The sequence below is a fragment of the Chinchilla lanigera genome, unplaced genomic scaffold (assembly GCF_000276665.1).
Source record: "Chinchilla lanigera isolate Chin_1 unplaced genomic scaffold, ChiLan1.0 scaffold00026, whole genome shotgun sequence".
Taxonomy (NCBI): domain Eukaryota; kingdom Metazoa; phylum Chordata; class Mammalia; order Rodentia; family Chinchillidae; genus Chinchilla; species Chinchilla lanigera.
This window is the reverse complement of record NW_004955427.1, coordinates 20,739,603-20,763,301: the sequence shown is the minus strand read 5'-3', so window position 1 is coordinate 20,763,301 and position 23,699 is coordinate 20,739,603. Positions and strand designations below refer to the sequence as shown.

The 23,699-nt window shown below is 35.0% G+C and overlaps 1 protein-coding gene across 9 annotated transcripts in view; it reads right to left on the bottom strand.

Annotated features, from left to right (window-relative positions):
- Positions 1 to 3,258: 3,258 nt before the first annotated feature.
- Positions 3,259 to 23,699, bottom strand: part of Stxbp5l (syntaxin binding protein 5-like) — a 369,984-nt gene continuing 349,543 nt past the window's right edge. For all 9 annotated transcript variants that reach the window (XM_005386478.1, XM_005386477.1, XM_005386476.2 and 6 more), the window contains 7 exons: positions 19,508 to 19,678; positions 18,142 to 18,381; positions 11,504 to 11,864; positions 7,553 to 7,718; positions 6,357 to 6,468; positions 4,353 to 4,573; positions 3,259 to 3,670 (listed from right to left, as the gene is read on the bottom strand). In XM_005386478.1, the coding sequence (XP_005386535.1) occupies positions 3,629 to 3,670; positions 4,353 to 4,573; positions 6,357 to 6,468; positions 7,553 to 7,718; positions 11,504 to 11,864; positions 18,142 to 18,381; positions 19,508 to 19,678 (1,313 nt within the window). In that variant the 3' untranslated portion in view covers positions 3,259 to 3,628. The remainder of the gene's footprint in view (positions 3,671 to 4,352; positions 4,574 to 6,356; positions 6,469 to 7,552; positions 7,719 to 11,503; positions 11,865 to 18,141; positions 18,382 to 19,507; positions 19,679 to 23,699) is intronic.

Genomic DNA, 23,699 nt, shown 5'->3' with positions numbered 1-23,699 from the left:
AGCTTCAGAGATCAGACGAGATCAGGCACATTCAGGGTGGTATGGCCATAGACTTAATTAAGCATAGGAAGCAAAGTCAGTAGTATTGCTTTTGTAGGGGGTTAACATAAATGATAACTTAATCATTCTTCTCAAGACCCCAAGATAAGTGGAAGATTTCACATTGCTCACATTATTAGAACAAATAATATTGCTCACATTATTAGTAGAACAAATAAACAAATAGTCTAGATTCTCAATGATTAAGGAAAAGAAAGGCTATTTTCTGTTAGAACACTAAAAAGGGCTTATCCATGAAAGGAGTCATAAGGAGGTAACGTCAGCTTGTCAAGACTGTAGTTTGCAAGCCTTATCTTCTAACGCCACCTTAGCAGACATAATGTAATTTTTATGATAAACTAGGCTTAGGGTGATCACCTGCATCATGTCAAGGTTACTAAGAGGTTTTTTTTTTTATATAAGATAGAGAAAATATGAGAAAATGAAAAGGATTACACGGGTCAATAGTACTTGTTTTCCCAAGATGATGACCATAAAAATGGTGATGGTGGTGGTAGTGGTGAGTGTGTGTGTGTGTGTGTGTGTGTGTGTGTGTGTGTGTTAGTGCTACAGAATGGAAATGTTCAAAGAGAAAAATCACATTAGATTCTTGTTATTGCTATCCCTTTGAATTATAAAAATAATTTTGATACAGTAAAACCTCATTATTTTGGATTCCACTTACCAGAAGTTTGTGGGATGAAATTACCCTTACATTAAGGGGCTTGTAAAAACAACTGTGTAAGCACATTTAAATCACTTAGAGGAACCTGTTCTTTTCAAGCATTTCAGAAGCACCTGTCTAGTTCCAAGTGATGTGCTAACAATAAACTTTTGATCTATTCATTGAAGCAAGAAATTTAAACACTTCTCTTGCAAAAGGGCATAATATCCTTTTTGATATTTTCTCTGTGTATTCTAAAATGTTCAATAATATTTTTTCCTCACTGGTTCATAAATGCTTTCTCCAAAATTTTAGTTTATTGCATATAAACCACACATATAATTTTGGGTCTAAAAATTTATCTTGCTGACAACATGCACTTAGGTGCAGTTTTACTCAGGACATATATTACATATTTCACAATCTGTTTCTTTAAAAGATGAATAGTGATTCTCAATTGGGAGTAGCAGGAGACATTTTTGACTGTCCTTACTGAGAGTTTCTACTGGCAACTACTGGGTACAGGCCAAGGATGTTATACTAACATCCTTCAATACACAGGCCAATCTCCCACAACAGAAAGTTTTGTGCTAATAGTGCTGCTATCAAGAAACCCTGACATAGAACAAGTTAAATCCATAGTTTTGGCAGTGCTGAGGATAGAACCTGGGGCCTTGTGCATAGTTTGCAAATGCTTTACCACTGAGCTCTTCTCTCAGCCCAGAACAAGTTAAATCTTATTAGGCTCTAGGGTATTTATTGAATTTAATACTACTTTGGGCTGAATTCCATCATTCCTAAAATAAACCAAGTTTTCACTCTTCTAGGTATTTATTTAAATGGAGAAGTGATACAGTGTTTGTTTAGAAAAATCAAAAGACTGGGACCTTGAGATTGATGGTAGAAATAGTGTATTGCAATTTGGTTGTCAATGTTTTCCAGATCTGGCTTCAACTTTCTGTAATATCTTCACTGTACAATTTTATATGTCATTGCTGTATTTCCAAGCCAGACCCTGTTACCTATTATGAGTTTGAAAGATTTTGAAAGTTTTTTTTTAAGAAGCCAGACAAATTTAAGGACTCTGAAAAATGTTACCCTCGTGTACATTTTCTAACTCCTTCAATCATCTTTTCTGTTTTCAAAATTACTGAAAGCATTTTAAAGGAATAAAATAAAAAAAACCTTAACCTCCTCCCAAATTTTGCCTATGAAAATAACTTGGACTGTAGGAAAATGGTGAATTTTTAAGAAACTCAAATGTAAATCCAGTAATACCTTGATTAATCAAAATTCTTTAAGTCAAACCCATAACATTAAGGTTCTTTTTGAAGGAGCAGCATATTATAAGATGGGTCCTTGAATACATAAAAACTTCAGAATCATGTTAAATAGTACTAGTTGTCTTCATTCTTTTCAGTCTTTAGTACTTTTCTGTTATGATGGATAACTTGTTGGGGATACTTTATTTTTGAGAATTTTGAATAAGAAATATGTATTTGGTAGGTTTTTTTTTTTTTTTTTTGGTGCCGGGAATGGAACTCAGGATCTTGTGCTTGCCAGGCAGGTGCTTGTGCCCCTGAGCTATATCTGCAGCCTATATTTGGTATTTATTGATAAAATTTGGAGCTTATATTAGTTGACTCGATGAATTATTGATTTTTATATCATTAAACTATGTATTTCTGTTGTCCATAATGACAATTGAGGCCAAGATAGCAAAACACTACTACATAAATCTGTCCTTTAATAAGTACTGAACCAAAAAATATTTTCTAATAAAAGCCCTCATTAATCATAAATATAATAAATCAGAATTCATTTTCCAATATATTAACTGAGGTTTTACTGAATCATGCTAATGAGAATGACCAGTTTGGTCTGTGAATGTCAGGCTGCAAAAGCACCTTGGGGCTGTAGACCCTACTGGGTTTGAACAGTAATATACTGTGTAACTGACAGACATGGATACAAATGGAGTTTTAAAAATATATCATTTTAGAAACTGAAATTGGGAGGTGTGAAATTTCACTCTTTGTGAAATCAGTTCTCAAAGCTATCTGCCTTGTTCTAATAGGCTAGTTCCTCAAACCTATAGCCAATTCCCTTGCAGAGTACAAACCAGGCTGAAAAAAATGCTTTAAGGCGACCCCATCCTGCATGGTTTAATGACTAAAAATAGCAACCCATTCTGAAGGTGACAGAAATGGCAATAATTGTGTTGGGAATAATTTACTGTCCTGGCAATACTTGATTATGACTGAGAACTGTGAATGGTGTAAAATACAATGGAGAGAGAAGAACATTAATCAGACTCTTGCTGTAAGAATTCAGTAATGTTCTGAGTATAATGAAGGTTACAGGTGAGAAGAAAACTCTGGGTTTATGTTTTGTTTGCTTTGTTTTTCAGTGGGATATGGGAAATATATTTGAAATGCATTGATATCTTCTAATGTAGATTTTTGAAATTGTTGGGTATGGCCCAATTTATAAAAATAATTTACCATAAATCTTTTTCTTCTGTCACAACATGCTCTTTTTCTTTTCCTCTTAAGCTGTTAATTTATCATGCAAAGATTTTTTTCATTAAGTGCATTAATGCTTTTGTTTGTACAGGAAATTCAAATCAAAAGGACTCCCCATAGTTTCTAAGTGTAAATCTTTAGCAAATCACATGCCAAGATGATAGCTCCATTCCACACGGGAAAAGGCATATTTAGCCATTATCTTGGGATTTTAACCAGGGTTCCAGCCTTTGGGTTGTACAGTGTCTTTGATAAGTCTCCTTTACAATAACTTCAGATGGACTATAATGGAACATTTTGTAGAAGAAACTGGCTTCTAGCAGTTGAATAGTGATGCTGGGAATAAATTTGGTTTCCCTGAATAATGGTTTCTCAAAGCAGTCACAGCTTCCTTAGAAGTTTAGAACTGGTACCATTTCTTATCCTTATATTTCAGCATTAACTGCAAAGAGAAAAATAGTCACCATAAAATGCTAAAAACATCTCTAACAGTGCTATTCAAATCAAGCCCATATTGAGCTAATCATAAATATTTAAGTAAATCTCAAAACATAATAAAACAGGATGTCTTATTTTGTAGAATAAAGTACATATGAGAAAGGTTTAAAAACCAGGCACCCAATCAAGCTATAAAGACTTTTCATAGAGATTCTGTAGGGACTAAGACAAAGTGGAGGCTTTGGATCACAGTCTCTACTGCCCCTCGTGCAGGGCACACACATTCCACCTACACACACTGTGTGCAGCTGATACTCCAAACAAACCTATCAGGTCCAATAGACAATTTTAATTATATCCTAAAGTAAAAAAGTATTCATACATTCTGGTTAAAAACTATCTCCCAGGGGCTGGGGATTTAGCTCAGCGGCACAGCACCTGCCTGGCAAGCATGAGGTCATGAGTTCGATTCCCGGTACCAGAAAAAAAACAAAAAATAAAACAAACAAAGAAACAAACAAAAATTATCTCCCAAACCAGAGATTTTTAATACTTATAAGATATTCAGTTTACCCTGTCTGCCAAGCATTATATTCATGGCATCTCTGTTTAAACTTTCTTGTGTACGACCTAAATATTTAAAGTTATGACTATCTGAGTATGCCCACGTTCACTTAGGCAATTACCTCATGTGCATGTTTGGAAAATGCTTCTGCGCTGGTCATCATGCCAGCAGTCTTCTCTTCCAGTTCTCCCAGCCTCTGCCCTCTCTCGTCCAGTGCAATCCGGGCTCGAGTGAGCTCCCCCATCACCCCTCCAGCAGCACCTTTCATTCCTTCTATACTGCCTGGTCCAGGGATGTGTTGCGCAAGGCTGCGGGATGCTTTTCCTGCGGTGGCTTCCCCGACTAGGAGTTTAAGGCATAGCAATATAAAACATTTTGTCAAAATAATTCAAATAGTCAAGACTGTCACCCAAACAAAATACTTATATTAAATTCTACTGTCATAATTCACATTAGAAGACTGACATATTTGGTCTTGTCATATGTATGTATTTGAAGATGTTAGCACTTAGCCAAGAAAAAGCCTAAGAAAGAGACTCAGAAAAATATTATTACCACATGCATTTGTGTGTTTGGGGTGGGGTGGTTTCCATACAACATAGTGTAACTGCGTTTCTTGACATGGTTGAATTGGCATTCTCTCAAGACATGAGCCCTCATGTTTTACCCGTTTTAGGATCTGATATTTTGCTTAAATTTCTTGCCCAGATCTTTATTCCAACCTTCCAACCTTCTATGTTCATCTTGATTTATCAGCCTTTGTAAGTCTCAGATTTTCTCTCTTTCTGTAAATACTGGAGCATGGGAAACAGGAATATAGTATATAAATAACGGACATTAATATACATACACTGAGATTTTGTGACTTCATAAAGACTAACATTTTCCCAGTGACCTCCAAAGCTAGTTTCAATCACTTCAATAAAGTTAAAAAATTATTGAAACAGTTATTTTGCCAGAAATTCAGTGAACATTTCCAACAAAATAACACTGGGATGGAACCTACATTTTTTTTGTTTTTGAGACAGTGTCTGACTGTATCATGTAGGCTAGTCTTGAGCTCACTATGTAGTTCAGGCCGCCTTGAAGTTACAGCTTCCTAAATGCTGGGATTAGAGGTGTGTGTCACCATACCTGGTTTAGCTTTTTAAGAATAAGAGCCTTATTGAGATATAATTCACACACCATAGAGTTTATCCTTAAAAAAGTATTCAACTTATTGGTTGTTAGTGTAGTCACAAAGTTGTGCAATTATACCCACTCTCTGATTTTAGCCTATTTCCATTACACTACAAAACCCCATGGTGTTTAGCAGTCTCTCACCATCCTTTCCTTATCCCAGCCCCAGTAACCAATGAGCTGCTTTCAGTCTCAATAGATTTGCCTTTTCTGGACATTCACATAAATGGAATCACATAATATATGATCTGTGTCTGACCTGGTGATTTAGTGTGATTTTTCTGAAGTTCATCCATGTTGTAGCATGTCTCAGTTCTTCTTTTATTTTTATGGCCAAATAATATTTCATTATATCATGGCAGCTAGATCTTTTTGCATAGTTAAAGGTTCAAGAGGAAGAGAGTTTTAATCTGCAGAACCAAAATCATGGTAGCATATTCCGGAAAATATATTGTTATGTTTTCTCTGGAAGGTTCCCTAGTATTTTCCTTCTGCTTTTTGATTATTGTTCATCAGCGTCTCACTGGGAAATTTTTTGAGTAGTTAATTGGGCACTGATAAATCTTGCAGTTTGAACAATCTGTTTCCCATCAGTGATTATAGACAGACACATTAAGAACTTTTTCAGATTTTAATAACTGAATGCCTTCACCTTGCTATGCAGGTATGATCTACCTACAAATGAAACATTTGTTAGCTTGCTCATTATTTGAGTTATACATATCATTTTTGTTAAACTATTTCCTGATATAAAGTGATCAATTTTATTAATGCTTGGTAAACAGAAATAATTTTCATGGTACAGAAAGCAGTATGTTCAAACTTTAAGACAAGTGAAAAAACACCTAATTTAAAATTTGAGATCACATGTTACATTAAACTACAGAAAGAGAAAGAGAGATAGAAAGAGAGAGAGAGAGATTTTTGTAATCAGAAGTTTACTCACAGAGCTCTTCCCTGTCAAATGTTTGCCCACTTCCACCAAATAGTCCCTTCAGAAATCCTCTGTTTTGAGCCTCTGGTGTCTCTATAGGAGTGAACAGATCTCCTAGCATGTCCTGAAGCAAATTGAAAGAAAAAAAAACCCTTTATAACAACTAAGAATAAATTAATAGATAAAAAGGTAACACTGTGGTATGTTAAAACACATCATGAAAAGACAGTCTGCTTTCATATCTTTTCTTGCTGATTTTTCCTTTGCTTACAGTTTTCTTTCTAGCATTTCTTTCTCCATCTCTAGTAATTAATATATTAAAAATTTCCTTTTTCTGTTCCTTTTCTCTAAAAAGCATGAGGAAGTAAATATACTCACTTGAGAATTAACTTTTGCCTATGATTAATGATTACCAATTTAGACTTCTGAATCTGTTTGCAGTTACCACAGCCTCTTTCCTGTCCTGGTTCCCTTTTCTGAGCCAAGCATGGGCTGCTCCAGGAAACAGGAAGCCTTTGGTGGTATGTGCAAGGAAGCTGAATCTATCTTTATATCAACTACCTGTACAAGATTATGACAACATGGCTAAGATCACTTAATTGAGTGAATTAGGACCCTACTGCATGGTGAAGTGAATCTTTTCTCACTATTTGGAGAGTTTTGGAATGACTGCGGGGAATACCATGTTTCCTCGAAAATAAGACCTACCTAGAAAATAAACCCTAGCTGATCATTACCATGGTAATGGCCACTGTCATGCAGATTACCCCTCACCGTTTTCTTGCTCCTTAGCTACTCTGCAGTGGCAGGTAAGGCAAGGAAGGATAGGCTGATTGGAGCTGGCATTGTTGATGTCTAGTTCTCAAAGCTGATTATTTTCTGGGTAGGTCTTTATTTTGGGAGAAACATGATATTTACTTAGAATTCAGATGTGCCTGCCACCTTCCACAAATACCAAGTCAGAATCTATACAGATGTGCTTTGGCTATCTGTATTTTTATGAGATCTTGAGTTACAGGTCTTTGTACAGGGGAAGGAAATAAGACCAAGAGTCACAATGAAGAAATTGGTAGGGTCACAATGAAGAGCACACATTTAAAACACCAAGAGGATATTTACTGCTAGCCTAATACAGGTAACAGAGTAGTTTTTAGACATTTCTGCCATTCTTTTTTTTTTTTAACTCCAACTTAAAAAAAATACTTTACCTGTAAATTATCACACATTTCTTGGCTGTATGTCAACCGCTGAATTTCAGTAGGAGAGACCAAGTATAATGCCTGTCCTTCATTAGTAAAACAAAATGTCCGCGCTATCCTCATGTCTGTCAGTGGCAAATAATTAACATCCAATATTGGACGAAGACTAGGTAAGCTGAATGGAAAAAGTAAATCCACATTTTATGTTCAAGTTAACAGAAGTATTTCTTTATATAAAAATAGCTTTTTTTATTTTCCAGTACAAAACAAAATTTGGACCCAGGGCCTTTGCACTGAGCTGTATCCCAGCGCTTTTTCATTCTCTAATTTTGAGGTAGGGTCTGGCTAAGTTGCCAAAGTGCACAGGCTAGGTTGGTACTTGTGATCATCTTGATTCAGCTTCCCAGAAAACTGGGATTACAGATGTGTGCCACCATGTTCCACAGACTAAAGAGGGCATGGCACTATGTGTAAGAATGAGTGGATGTACTCCTCATTCTTTACTCCTTAACAGGAAATGAAGATCAGTTATAACCTAGGGCATTGCCACTAAAGACATGACTGATAAATAAACCAGGCCAAAAGTGCAATGGTATGAGAATAACAAATACTGGATCAGAATTTGCACATTCAAATCAATACCACATATCTGAAATATTTCTAAATATTTCTAATATTTTTCTATGTTTTATTTAAAAGGTTTTGGGAGTACCATGCTGTTTTTATCACAGTAGCTTTGTAATATAATTAAGTCAGGGACTGTGATGCCCTCTCCCTTGTCTTGTTGCCCAGAAATATTTTAGATATTCTATGTCTCTTCTGGTTCCAAATGAATTTTAGGAATACTTTCTCTAGTTTTGTGAGGTATGCTATTGCTGTTTTGATCAGGATTTCATTAAATTTGTGTAACAACTTTGGGAGTATGGCCATTTTCACTATATTGGTTCTTCCTATCCAAGAGCAAGGGATTTTTTCCATTTTCTGATACCTCTTTGATGTCCTTTTTTAGAGTACTGTAGTTTTCAATGTATAGATCTTCTTTTGTTAGATTGATTCCTAAGTATTTCATTTTTTTGGATGCTATTGTGAATGGTGTGGCTTCCCTAATTTATCTCTCAGTGAGTTTGTTATTTACGTACAAGAATGCTATTCATTTTTGAGGGTTAACTTTGTATCTAGCTATAGGAGTGAACTGGCAAGAAACAGACCTGAGGATCAATGGAACAGATTAAAAGATGCAGAAAAAACTCCAAACACACTCAACCACATCATCTTCAACAAAAGGGCTAAACAGCCCCACTGGAAAAAAACATAGCTTCTTTAATAAATGATGCTTTCCACATGCCGAAGATTAAACCTAGACCTTTATCTCTCACCATGCACTAAATTAAAATAAAAATGGATCAAAGATCTAAACACTAATACTGAAACACTAAATCTGGTGAAAGAGAAAATAGGTAGAACTTTTAAAGATATAGGGGCAGGCAAAGACTTCATGAACAAAACCCTGATTGCACAGGAACTATCACAAAAAATCAACAACTGGGATCTCATTAAAAAGCTTCTGACAGCAAAAATCACCAACAGACTAAAGAGACAACCCTCAGAGTGGGAGAAAATTCTTGCCAGCTGCTTCTCAGAAAAAGGACTAATCTCTAGCATATATAAAAACTCAAAAAACCATATCCCCAAATTTAAAGACCCAATCCAAAAATGGGCATCTGAATGAATACACACTTCTCAGATGAAGAAGTACAAACAGCAAATAAATATATGAAAAAATGTTCAACATCACTGATCATTTGAGAGATGCAAATTAAAACAATGTTGAAATTCTATCTCACTCCAGAAAGAAGGGCTATCACCAAGAAATCAACCAATAACAAATGCTGGCAGGCCTGTGGAGGAAAAAGAAACCCTCTCCACTGTTGGTGGGAGTGTAGACTGGTGCAATCACCATGGAAGTCATTGTGGAGATTCCACAGAAAACTAAAACTAGAGGTTTTGTTTGACCTACGTATTCCCCTTCTTGGTATCTTCCCAAAATAATTAAAAGCATCATACCACAGAAATACATGTACACCTATGTTAATAGTGGCATTGTGTGTAATAGTTAAATCTCGGGAACACCCCAAATGCACATAAACCAATGAACAGATAAAGATGTGTTTTGTTTCATTTACACAATGGAGTAGTATTCAGCTATAAAGAAGTATAAATTTGAGACATTTCTAGGTAAATGGATGCACCTTGAGACCATACTCTTAAGTGAACTAAATCAGCCATACAGATGTAAATACCACAGTCTCTCTGGTGTAAGAAATCGAGGATGGAAATAAGGGCCAAAATGTATAATAGATATTGTGAAATAGAAAATATTCAAATGGGAAGGGGAACTAGGGAGGGAGGAGTAGAAAAGGAAAAAAGTGAAAAGAAGGGAAAAATGGAAATAAAGTTTTGAAAATAAGGAGGAAGGGAAGAGGAATTACAGGGAGAGAAGAGGAATGGGAAGAAAAGAAGAATCAAGATACACCATGTACAGGTACAAATTCCCTAAGATGAATGTGATCATTATGTATATATAAATTGTTTCCATAAACTTACTTAAAACACACACACACACACACACACACACACACACACACACACACATGCAGGCTTTGGGCAACTAAGGACCTTGCTCATGCTAGGCACTTACTCTACCACTGAGCCACACCTCCTGAACAAATATACTACCATTTATTATTATCTCAATCACCATCATAACTTTTACTAAGGTATTATATTGAAAACTCCCAAAGCTTCATGTTTTGCTCACATTTTTAAGAGGTCAAACCTTAAATTGTTTGCTAAACTTTTGCTGAATGACTTATAAGTACCATATGTTAAAAAATAAGTAACTTCAACTCATTCCCAAACTTCTTATCATCAGCTTTTCCAAATCCTCCTGGCTTTCCTATATGCTAATAGCATTACAGTTATCCAAATTGAAAAGTGTGACCTTTAAATTCTTTTCTAACTCCAACATTTAGCAACCTCAGTTATCTGTCACAATTAATGAGCTCTGCATGTTTCCCTGTATAATCTCTCACACCTTTCCCCTCCCTTCCTTCCATTTAGTTATTACTTAGTTCAAAGGAAACCCAAATTCTCTGTCCTTGTGTGTTTCCTAATGCATAGCTAGAGGAGGCTAATTACATGTTTTAACACTTGTTTTTTTTAATATATTTTAGTTTGCAATTCAAGGTCCTCAATAATTTACCTCCATGTATCTCTCCAGGTAATTTTCCTACCAACAGTTGTTTTTTATGATACATTTTAACTATTCTATCATTTTGATCTCTGGGGACTTTATCAATAGAAAATTCAATTCCATATTTCCTCTGTTGGAATTTATATTGTTTTTATATTATAACTGTGAACCTGTTTTATATCCCCAGTTAGATAGTAAGATTAAGGGTTAAGATCACATTTTGCTAATTTTTATATCCTTTATAGGCTTACTACAATGCTCATCTGTTTCAATGATTTTGGAATTAGGTGAGATATTAAAAAGAATGATGGGGCTTGTACATACTATACATATATTAACAGTTTGCTAAATTCATGAAACATGTAATAATTTACATCTCACAAATTTTATTTCATTAAGAATAAAATAAAATCGTTCAGCTGATACCTTATTTTTAAAGTGTGTATGATGACTTTTTGTATACTGTTCATTGTTTTCTAGACTTGCAACTTCACGCAAGTTATTTTAATTTATTAACATTTGTGAAATGGAAGATGTCAATAATATTTCATTTTCCTATATCCCAAAGAAGATATAAAGACCAAATGAAATTCTGTATATTAAATTCTCACTTGAACTATGCATAGTAAAAGTGACAGATAACCTCATTGTATTGTAACTTATCCACTGTCTATGATTACCAGATAATTTATAAAGAAGCCAATTACCTCATTATCATGATATGCCCATTAGCACAAAAGCATGCCAAGCAGGCACTGTTACACATGACCACCACGTTGGCTTGCAGTATAAAAGATGTCTCAGTGATGTTATGAACATAAAGGCAAGTCTGAGAAGGCAGTGAAAAGACTTTGGCTTGTTTTTCTGAGCAGATTATTGTATACTGATGATCTCCTATTTCTTGGGATGAAGATGGGGAATTCATGACCAATTTCCTTTTCCAAGTTTTTTCATTTTCATCTATGTTGTTTGGGTCCCTCCAAACTTCATATGGAGGTTGCATTAATCCACCAGTTCGGTCCATACAGGAAAATGTTAGCACAGCTCCTTTCAATGACAGGAATGTACCTATAAAAACAATTTTATATCACTGCCATATAAAATTCTTTCTAAAACAGGTTATTCATCAATAGACAATAAATGTTTTACACCTTATAATGTGAGTGTGTATATATATATATATATATACACACACATATACACAGCACTATACTATTGCACTAATATACACAAATCAGTAGCTTTGTTGTAATAACTTGTAATCAGAACATCAGGTCTAAAGGGAGCCTAAGATATCAACTTGTTAAATTCTCTCATTATATTAACAGAAAAACATATCCCAAAAGATAATAACATGGGTCAGATCATATTGCAAGTTCGTGGCTGAACCTGGACCAGTACTCAGGGTTCCTGATTCCTAATCCAGGAGTCTTTCGTTGTTGTATAAAAAACTTTAAAAAGTCAGATTTAAGAAAATATATAACTTTCACTCATTAAAGTAATTTCAACTGAGAAAAATCATATCATCTGATATTATTTTCTTATTTAAGTCTCACTTTCTAGAAATTGCTCATTTTTCTGTTTTGGTTTTCTGAGACAGGGTATCATTTGTAGTCCAGGTTGGCCTCAAACATGTAATGATCCTTCTGCCTCAGCTCCCAAGTGCTGTGATTACAGGTGTGCACCACCATAGCTAGCATCATTTCTCTTTATTTGAAATTAAACACTTAATAAATTCCACAAACTTTAATATCTAGAGTTCCTGGTAGCAATTTTAATTGTATGTAAAACAAATATCTTTAAAAATAACTACCTTTAGCTCTTAGGACAGAGTATGTATCTTAATAAGAAAATGTGTTCACTCTCATGGATTCTCCAAGGTTGAATATCCATGCCAGATCACCAACTATGAGTGACTTTTATCAGTCTCAGAGCACCATATACTATACAGCTGAGGAGGTAATTGGGACTATGTTGGTCTCTGGACATTTTAAGACCCTGCCTAAGTAGTGTTAGGACACTAGTCCTTGTTTTCCTTTATGCTTTGACATTATACAGAGAGAATAAGGGTCTCGATCCAGGCAGGCATGTCTCAAGATTATAAATGTAACAGAGATGTGAAAAGGGAAGGGTGACAGATGAAAATGCACTCTGTTTAGAAAGTAACTTACTTATAAAGTACTTAAAATTTACCAAATTCAAAATAACTACATATTTGGAGGATCTAAGATCTCATTTACATTTTAAAAACATACTTTATGAAATCCAAATGTGATTTGGATTTCATAACAACATAGCAACTGAGAAAATAGGTTGTATCAGTTTAGGTGTTTCAGTTTAAAGGTGAAGTTATAAAAGAACAGCCCTTTCAAATCCCATAAAGAAAGAATAATGACAACAGTTATGAAGAATGATTTAATTAAGATCAACTCAGGACTAACTATGCTACTCTTTAAAACCATAATTTCATAACTAACTACCTGCTATAGAAAGATCTGCATTACATCCTGTTGTTCAGTGATGACCACACATTTGATGGTGGTCCTACACAATTATAATAGAACTGAAAAATTTCTTTTAGTGAGACTGTAAGCATAATAATGCATTATTTACATGTTTATGGTGATACTGGTATAAACAACCCTACTCTACTGCTGGTCACATACAACAGTAGCACATACAATTATGTATAATTCAAAATACTTGATAATGATAATAAATCATTATATGACTGCTTCCTGTATTTATGATATTTTAATCATTATTTTAGAGTGTGCTCTTCTACTTATTAAAAAAGTGTTACTATAAAACAATATGCTCTGTTACACCAGCATCAGTCTCATACATTTCATGTTCACCTTGTCTTTTGGATACACTGAGGCATATTATGTGACTGACCTATGTCATCTAGAATTGTTTAAGTACAATTTATGATCTTTATATAATGATGAAATCATCAATTAATGCATTTTCACATTGTCAGTAAGTAATGCATGACTATATAAATATCTTTCTTGATTTAGAGATGGCCTAAAGTAGGCTAAAGAGAACCTGGGCACGTTAGCACATCCAAGTACGTAAATCCGTACTTAGGACACTGAGGCATGAGGATTGCAAGTTCGAAGCCAGATTGCTAGGCTACATAAGCAAGTTTGAGGCCAACCTGGATTACCTAGAGAAAATTTGGCCTAAAAAAACCGATTAACTAACTAAACAAAGTAAAAGATAAGAAACTTTACTTCGGAAGTCATTATACTTATTTTCAATGCTTATATCGTATCATCATGAAAATGACAGTTTCTCAATGAGCTGCCCTTGGCAAAACAGCTGCCTCGATTCCTATAGCAGACGTATAAAAAAGGGAGGGATTCTTTCCATTACCCTGTGGTAATTAGAGCTTGGGAAACCAAGACAAAATGTTGTTTTTCTATGATTGCTGTTACTAATATCCTTTCTCTCTGATCCCAGAGTTTCATGTTTTCTGTCAGCATTCTTGCATCTGGCAATCTAACTTCATTATCTTGCACACAGAACAAAATCTCAGACACTTAATATATCCTGATTTTCTAGAATGGCAAAGGGAAGACTCATAGGAGATGAAATCAGAGAAATAAAGTGGCACCATTATGAAATTTCCTGTACAGCATGTTAAAGATTTTCTTAGACTTTTTACTTGGAATGAAATGAGAGGTTTGAGAATAGGAATGATATAATTTAACTTTCATTTAATAGGATCACTCTTTCTATTGGGTATATCAAGGTTTAAAACAGGGAGAACAAAGAGGTTAGTATAATGATCCAAGTGAGAAACAGAGGCTTGCTTGGACCAGGTGACAACAATAAAGATGGTGAGAAATATCTAAATCTGAGTATAGTATATTGTGAAGGTCAAGCCACTATTTGATAGGGTGTAAAAGAGTGAGGTGAAGAATAACACCAATGCTTTTCTTCTGAGAGCTTTGAAGAATGGAATTGCCATTAGTAGATGTTAGAAAGACTATGGGAAAAAAAGACAGGAATATCAGGAGCTAAGTTTCTGACTTGTCCATTTTGATGTTTATTAAACATGGATGTCAAATAGCTAAATATCTGTGTCAGAAATCTGAGAGTAGGTTCAGACTATAAATATAAATATATGTTCCATCAGATTATAAATGGCATTGAAAGTTATGAGGCTTGCTGATTTCATCTAGGGCTTTACTAAGTAGAAAAGAGAAAAAGTTCAAGAAGTTAGTCTTCCAGTGAAGGTGTTTGGCCTCTTTGTCAAAGATTAGGTGGCTGAGTGTGTTTGGAGTTGTTTCTGCATCTTCTAATCTATTCCATTGATCCTTAGGTCTGTTTTCTGCCAGTACCACTCTTTTTTTATCAGTAACTCTGTAGTCTAATTTCAAGTCATAGATTGTGTTGCTCCCTCCCTTGCCTTTGTTGCCCAGAGATATTTTTGCTATTCTAGTCTCTTCTGGTTCCAAATGAATTTTAGGAATGTTTTCTCTAATTCTATGAGGTATGCTTTTGGTATTTTGATTAGGATTACATTAAATTTATGTAACAATTTTGGGAGTATGGCCATTTTCACTATTTTGGTTCAAATGACAAATATATGAACAAATGTTCAACATCATTGGTCATTTGAGAGACATAAATTAAAATAATGCTGAGATTCCATCTCACTCCAGAAAGAATAGCTATTATCAAAAACTTGTGGGGAAAAAGGAACCCATTTCCACTGTTGTTGGGAGTGTAACCTGTGCAACCACTGTGGAAATCTGTGTGGAGATTCCACAAAAAAACTAAAACTAGAGGTTCCATTTGAACCAACTATTTCCCTTCTTGGTATCTTCCCAAAATAATTACAAGCATCATACCACAGCTATATGTGCACACCCATGTTTATAGTGTGGCACAGTTTGTAATAGCTAAATCTTGGAAATAGCCTAAATGCCCATTAACCTATGAATGGATAAAGAAGATGTGCCTTTTTAATACAATGGAGTAGTACTCAGCTATAAAGAAGCATAAACTTGAGACACTTCTAGGTAAATGGATGCACCTTGAAACATACTCTTCAGTGAAATAAATCAGACAGTGAAATAAATACACTGATGTTCATAGTTGATTATAGTTTTAGGAGGTACTGTCCAGTTGGAGGACATGTATAAATATGTGTAAATATCACAGTCTCTCTGGTGTGAGGAACCAAAAGTATAAATAAGGACCAAAATGTATAACATACATGGTAAAATAGAAAGAAAATTTTCAAATGGGAAAGGGAACTAGGGAGGAAGGAGGAGGAAAGGAAGAAAGAGAAAGGAAAAAAAATGAGAAAAGAAAAAATTGAAACAAAGCTTTTATAAATAAGGAGGGTAAGAGGGGTTGCAGGGAGGAAAGAAGAATGGGAAAAAAGTATCAAGATACATCATGTATAGGTACAAATGCGCTATGATGAGTGTGAACACTATGTATATCTAAATTGTACCAATAAAATTAACTAAAATATGAAGAAGTTAATCTTGGGGTATTCTGATGATTACAGTCCAATGGAATGAGGATGAAACCAAAAAGGAACAGTTAAGAGTGACAGTAAGAAAATCAGGTAAATATAACATTCTAGAATACAAGTCAAGTGAAATTGCAGATATGTCAAAAAGATGTTGCCTGAGAATTGACCACTGAATTTATCAATGAGGTCAGTGGTATGGCTTTAAGCTTATGTGGTATAAAATTTGACTCAACTTTTAAATGTATGAGCAATGAATGTCTGGCACATTTGTTCAGTAAAGAATGAATCTGAATTACTAATAATGCATTATGACCTCACTGATCTGGCTTTGACTCAAGCTGAGTAAAAAGAATGGTGTATATTTCCTTAGAATTAGGAGTACAGTAACAAGTTTCTTTATTGTGAAATATATGTTTATAGTAAAGTGATACTAACCAATTAAAACAATGGATTTATCTAAATTTGTCACACCATTAGAGAACTGAATATTCTTCCTATCATTTATCATATGAACTTTGCATTCTAGTTAATAAAGGAAACAACTGTCTCTAACCTGCGATACCCTATACATTCTTTTAAACTAAAAATTACGCTGTATATTAATGAAATTCTTTTTTTTTAACTTAAGAACAACCAAAACCACTTCTTATATAGAAAGGAGTAAAATTAATGGAACCTATCATAAGTGTTTGAAGTAATAACACATAGTGACAGTTCATCTTAATTATCGACTTGATGAAGAGACTCTTGGCTAAGTGACTGGATCATGGGCGTGCTATACTCATGAGTAGACTAATACACTGATGTTCACAGTTGATTATGGTTTTAGGAGGTGCTGTCCAGTTGGAGGAGGTCAGTCACTGGTGTGCCTCTTGAGGGTGTAGCTCTTGTTAGTAATCGTTCCTTGTAGATATACCTGGCTGCCATGAAGTGAGCATCTTTGTTCCACTATGCCCTTCTGCCATGATGTTTCTACCTTGGATCTAGACAACTAGGGATTGAAACTGCTGACAGTGTGAGCCAGATAACCTATTTCCTCGTTTAAGTTGTATATGGATGTCAGGCATTTTGTGCCAGCAGTTGGAAGGCTAACCTATACACAAAGGGAATTAAACTCATCCCTTTTGTGAAAGAAAAGAAAAGTAGGAAAAGAATATAACATATACCTTAGCAGGAACCCTTATGACAGATTAAATTTTCTAGGCACTAGAATAAAAAAAAATCATGTAATATATCTTTGAAGCAAGATGAGAAGATTGTGAACGACTTTAGAAATCTACATTAAGTCAGAAGGTGTCTAGTTTAATTGTTCTGAGCTCTTCAAGGATGATGTAAAAATACTCATAGGCTCCAATCTGGCATAGACATTTCAAGAAATACTTCAATTCTTTAAAAATAAATTTAACTTTTCCATTAAGGTTTTGCTCAGTGCTTATCAGAAACACATTGTTTAAGGCATTGTTTAGGCAGTTGCACAATTTACTACCATAGAAATAATTCTACTCTTTTATCCTGAAGGACAGGTAATTCACAACACAGCAAATATTGGAATAGTATATGTTTTAGGAAATTCTCAGTAGTCCTTATTACACATAACAGTCACAATCTTTATTCCACATTAATACAGCAAGTGGGCCTAAGGGTGTGGGAGCAGGGGGAGGAAGGGAAGCAAAAAGGGTCAAGATGTGCTATGTATGTGTACCAGTTTCCCAGGATAAATATATTTATTATATATCATAAACATATACTAACAAAAAAGTGAAGAAGTAAAGCAACCCAAATTATTAATACTTTATATCTAAGTTTGAAAAAAGAACAAGGCAATGGATGAATAAAAACTCTTACCACTTGGCAATACCATGACTGGTTCTGAAAACCTTTGTTCATCTGATAATGGTAGGTTTAGGGGAATGATCAACACCATTCCCAGACTAGTCCCAACAAATAGACAAGGGGAGATGGTAGAGTCATTTTTCCGTGCAAAGGATTCCATAAAGTACAATGCTGTAATTGCTTCTTTTGAATCTTTATCAATACTGGAGATACTAGAGCTTCTAGAACGATTATAAGAATTTTCTCGGTTTTCTATGGAAAATATAAAGATAAAAATTAAGTATTAGAGTATTTCCAAAATAAGTGAAGTCAGGTAAAATATGAAGACTAAAATTATAAACAGAAAGTATCATCTCATTCTTCATTAATTGATCTGGAAGGAAGTTTCTTTAGTTCACCAGCTTAGAAAATGGAGAGATGGAAGTGCAGAAGTATAAATCTTAAATTTGGGCAGAAATAAAACTAGGCCTTGAGTCTCCTGAATTTCAGTTTACCACTTATTCTTTCTCTACATTACCTCAGCTACTAGTTAAAATGATCTAATATGGAAAATATATTCAATCTAAATAGTCAAAGTTATAAAACTTCCTGATAAATTATGCTGCTTTCCTATCTTTCAATTGTCAAAAATATTATTAATGCTTTCTTGATAGTTTCCAATTAGTGACACTGTTATGGCTACTGATGTGAAAGAAGTAGTCTAGATCATAAATATTCTGTGATAAACACATTATATATCTGGGGGAAATTACAACTACAAAAATTGAAGTTTGTACCAAAACCAAAATGCAAATACTATCTCTCAACTGGTATCAAACTGCCACCTTGAATTCAAATCCTGTCCCAACTTCGTGTGTGGCCAAATAAAAAGCTGTAGACTATGCCATCCTATGGATGGTGGTGATCTCTCTGAGGATGTTTCAGCCCACTCTAAGGAAACAGAATGGGTTCATAATCTCTTGATTATCAACACTTATATGGGCATACTCAGACAGGCATAATAAGCTCACTAATCTTAGTAAAGTTTTAGTGAAATTGTACTGTGCTCTTAATTGCTCCAGGATATAAGTTCCTCATATTTCTCTTTTTAGTAGCTTTACTCTCCTTTCCCTTTGGATAGGTACAAAGGTGTTTCATAACTATTTACACAGAAAGATACACAAGTCCTCAGACTCTTTCTCCAGGTAATAAAATATAGTAAGTATTCCTACTCTCCTTTTCATCCCTTAGCAAATTCTGGAGTCATGCTGGTAGCCCTACCAAGCTCTCAGTTACTCATGGCCTTTACATGAGACTTCCATAGCTTGTCTCCCACCATCTGCTACCATAGTAAATTGAATTTTAACTGTCCTCACAAAACTTGATACGTTTAACCTACCTTCTGCTGTAACTGGTAAAGATATCTCCATGCAAGCAGCTGACTGTGCCTTTCGAAATGGTGGTCTTCCAGGAGCCCAGCGATTTACTTTTGAAACATCAGCACTAGAAAGACGTTTTCCAGAACCGCAACTTTGAGAAGTTGGACTTGTGCAGTGTCCATTTACATGGTCTGTACCAAGAGGGGGAAGGCAGCATAAATATTACAGACCTTCACTTACGGAAATTCTAAAGTGTAGAGTAACATGTGAAACAGAAGCACAAGAAATCCTTTTTTTCTAAATCATACGACTATGGGTAAATCCTCGCTATTTTAAGAATCAGTCACAGTTTTAGATTTATCAAAAATTTTCAAAAACATTTATTAAATTAAATGCATTTTTCTTATTTGTCTAGCATAGTTTGAAATTTACTCTGTATCTGTGCATATATTATATAATTTAACGGCAATATGAAATAAGTTTAGTATTGGACATTTTGTTACATAACTTAAATATACACTTCAAGTTTTGGAAATACTTTTAGTGGTTGAAGTTTACACTATAGAACAGGAGCATCTCACCATGCAGCAAGAATGGGAATTAAGAATATTGGCTCTCAGCCAAACTGACTGGGTTCAAATTCCAGTTCTGCCACTTACAAGTTGTATAAATTATTGAAGTCCGCATGCTTTAGTTTCCCCTTCCATAAATTTAGAATATTACCTACCTTATGTAGTTTTGTGATTTGTGTGTGTGTGTGTAAGAGAGAGACACACACACACATGTCACATGCTAGAATACATGCTGATATACAGTAGACAACGAATATAATTTTACTGTCACTCTTATTCAAAAGCACAAAAGTGCTCCCCAAAATAAAAGTACTGCTCATTTAGGGCTCATGAGTGAACTTCTGTTTGGATACAACATGAAAAACTTGGGCTCAATGGTAAAGTGCTTGCTTAGTATTATGAGCCCTCGATCTTATCAACTAAAATTATGTCTTATCCCTCCCTTTATTTTTCTTAAAAGCTAACAAATTGCATCTGACACATTATCTCAGTTCTGCAATGCACAGAATGCAGTTTGAAATGTTCTTTTTTGTTACTCAAAGGGCAAAAGAGTCACATGGGGGAAGAATGCTTAATGGCGATGTTGAACACATAGAACTGACACTCAGTCCATACTCTATTACAGCCTTTATGTTTTGAAAAGTTTGAAAGACTAAAATTACACCTGTCCCAGAGTCCTTTGCAGTGAGTCAAGGGTGAGAATTAGTTATCATTTTATATGCGGGTGTGTTTTACTATTTTTTAAAAAAATAAGTAAATATTTACCAAGTATTTAAATGGTGGGTATTTTACTTCATTTAATCTTAACATCCCTGCAGTGTAGGTGCTTTTATTATTTCCTATTATTGCAGACAAGGAAATTGAGTCTCAGAAAAAAAGGGTTTGGAAAATTTTCTTCTATCACCTAGTGGTAACCAGGTAGGCAGGATTCAAATCCATCTTTTCTCAGTGTCCGTATGATTAAACATTGGGCCACAGGGTCAGCTAAAGTATTTGGAACAGGTAGCAATTTTGAAGACATACTTAGTAGTAGGGTTAAGGAGGGTGATGTAATGCACACTGAGATCCAAGCCTTTTGGGACCAATCATCTTCCACTTTGACATAGATCTCACAGCCCAGATGGAAAGGCAGAAATAGCTCATGATGAGTTATCATGGACAAGCTAAGCCAAGTATATCCCTCCTTCTCTCTCACACCAAGGGCAACAGCTGGCACTGACAGCTTTAAGGGTACAAATTACAATACACCCACACTGGGCTCATCAGTCAAAAAAAAAAAAAAAACCCACCCTTTTCAAAGACATGATATGTTCAAGGGCTTAGAGCTTGTTTATAGGAATGTGGGATGGGAACGTGGGATAAATCTCTGATAGATCCAGGAGTGTGTAGCAAAGCCCTGAGAACAGTGAAATTTGCCACCTAGCCAGAACTCTTTGGATTTTTTTTTTTTTTTGTTGTTGTTGTTTTTGTTTTTTTCCTGGTACTGGGAATCGAACTCACGACCTTGCGCTTGCCAGCAGGCGCTGTGCCGCTGAGCTAAATCCCCAGCCCCCTCTTTGGATTTCTTAAACCAGAGCTACAGTATTCTTCTCTAGCAGTTACCATCTTTGGTTGCTGTTTCATGTGCATATGCTTTATTTCCACTTATAGCAGAGTGGCATCAATTAACAGATTATTCAGCATGCCTTCCTTTTTCTTTTTTAGTACATTTGCAATACATAATGAACACATGCATTGTAAGGAGTTGATATATGTGCATATTGCATCTTAATCCTTTGTACTCCCCTTTCTTCCCTCTTCTCTCCCTCTATCCCTAGGTTCCCTTCCTGTCTTCAGAAGGTCTACATTCCTGCTTCCTATCATTTATCTTACTTTTGTTTTTCTCCCCCACCTGTTGTGTCAGACAAATTTCCTCTAGCTTTTCATGTTTGACTCATGAGGTCTTGTTGACATTATTACAGGTAGGCACCCCAGAATTTGGACCCTATCCTTATGCTTTCAATAGGGCTTATGTAATTAAAGGATAATTTCACAGGTGAGTTTTTAAAAATTTAAGGTTAATACTCTTTTTTAATGGTTTTCTTTACCATGCTATATATTTTATTCTTATATTTTATATATATACATATGAACTGGCATAAAACATTTAGAAATTTAATCATAGCTCAGACATTCCAGACATTTATGACAAAGAAATATGCTAAATATCAAAGAAAAATAAAACATTATTTAATAGTCACTGTAGTAATAGTTATTATAGAAACCAGTTATAGTTTACCTCAAATTTTACATAAATTGTGCTATATATCACATAATAGAGTACTATAATCTTTAAAAAAATAGTTTTATGTTTAATATAAAACATCTATAATACTTTGTTGCATTAAAAACCACTCCAAAAGTTGATACAAAATAAAAATAATTTTATTGTGCTCAAAGATTCTGTGGAGCAAGACTTTGATTAAGGCAAGATGGGGCTGTCTAATCTCCATGATGTCCAGGGCACTCTTAGAGATGTCTGAAATGGCTGAGGCTTGGAATCCTTTGGAGGCTTCTTTAGTCACTTGGGTTACAGTGATGTAGACTGAGTCTCTTGATAGTGTTGATGCTGACAGCTTCCAGAGAGGCATGGTTTTCAGGGTCTTGGGCATGGTCTTAGTGTACTTGTCATTTTTGCATAGTAGCTCAGCTTCAGAGAGCCTGGCAAATGATTTTGGAAGTGGAATGGAAGCCATTTGTCTGCTTCTATGCTGACATTGTAGTAGAGACTATACATGCTTTTAAAAGCCCCATTTCAGAGTCCAGTCACAGACTTCTGTGTGTCCAGAGGGGGTGTGATAGAATCCTGACCTTACTTAGAACAGTATGTTCCTAAGTTCCACAGCTAATTGGCAATGATCATCTTATTCTATTTCTAAATGTAGCAAAGGCAGCTGTTCCCCTGCTGTGTCTTCTTTTGGTCTTACTATGAAAATCATAATCTAAACCCCATGCTTGAGTTTACTTCCCTAACTTTTCAATGATTTGATGAGCACCTAGATTCTTATATTATTGATTTTTTGTATAACATAGCTAGAATGTTTTTTGTTTCCTATAGCTGCTCTTGATTATATTAGTGGTTTAGGCTACCTTTTGAGCTCTGTATCATATAGAGAAAATGTAACATTCTAAAAAATTCAACCTTAAAACCATTTGCAGTGAAAGGGAAATGATTATTATTTTATAGGAAGATTCCCAATTTGAAAAATTACACATTTTTTAAAAGTTTGCTCATTTTGCAGTGCCTTTAAGACTTGATTTAGTGTATTACCTGTATAAACTATTAATTGTATAGTGATAATTTACTAAAAATGGTTTTTGTACTAATTGAAGTTTATTTTTCACATGGTCATTTGTCAAAGCTTTATTGAAGAATGTAAATGAAGATTTGGTTTAATACTTGGTAAACTAGTCTTATTAAACAACCCTTTAAATGTATTACACAGGCCCTGCGCAGCGAGAGCCAGTGTTCCAGGAGCGGCTAGACCCCTGGGCTCGAGTCTGTGCTCGCCCACACCGCCACGGTTCCCAGCTGAAACGCGCGGAGAGAGCCAGCGAGAGCCAGTGTTCCAGGAGCGGCTAGACACCTGGGCTCGAGTCT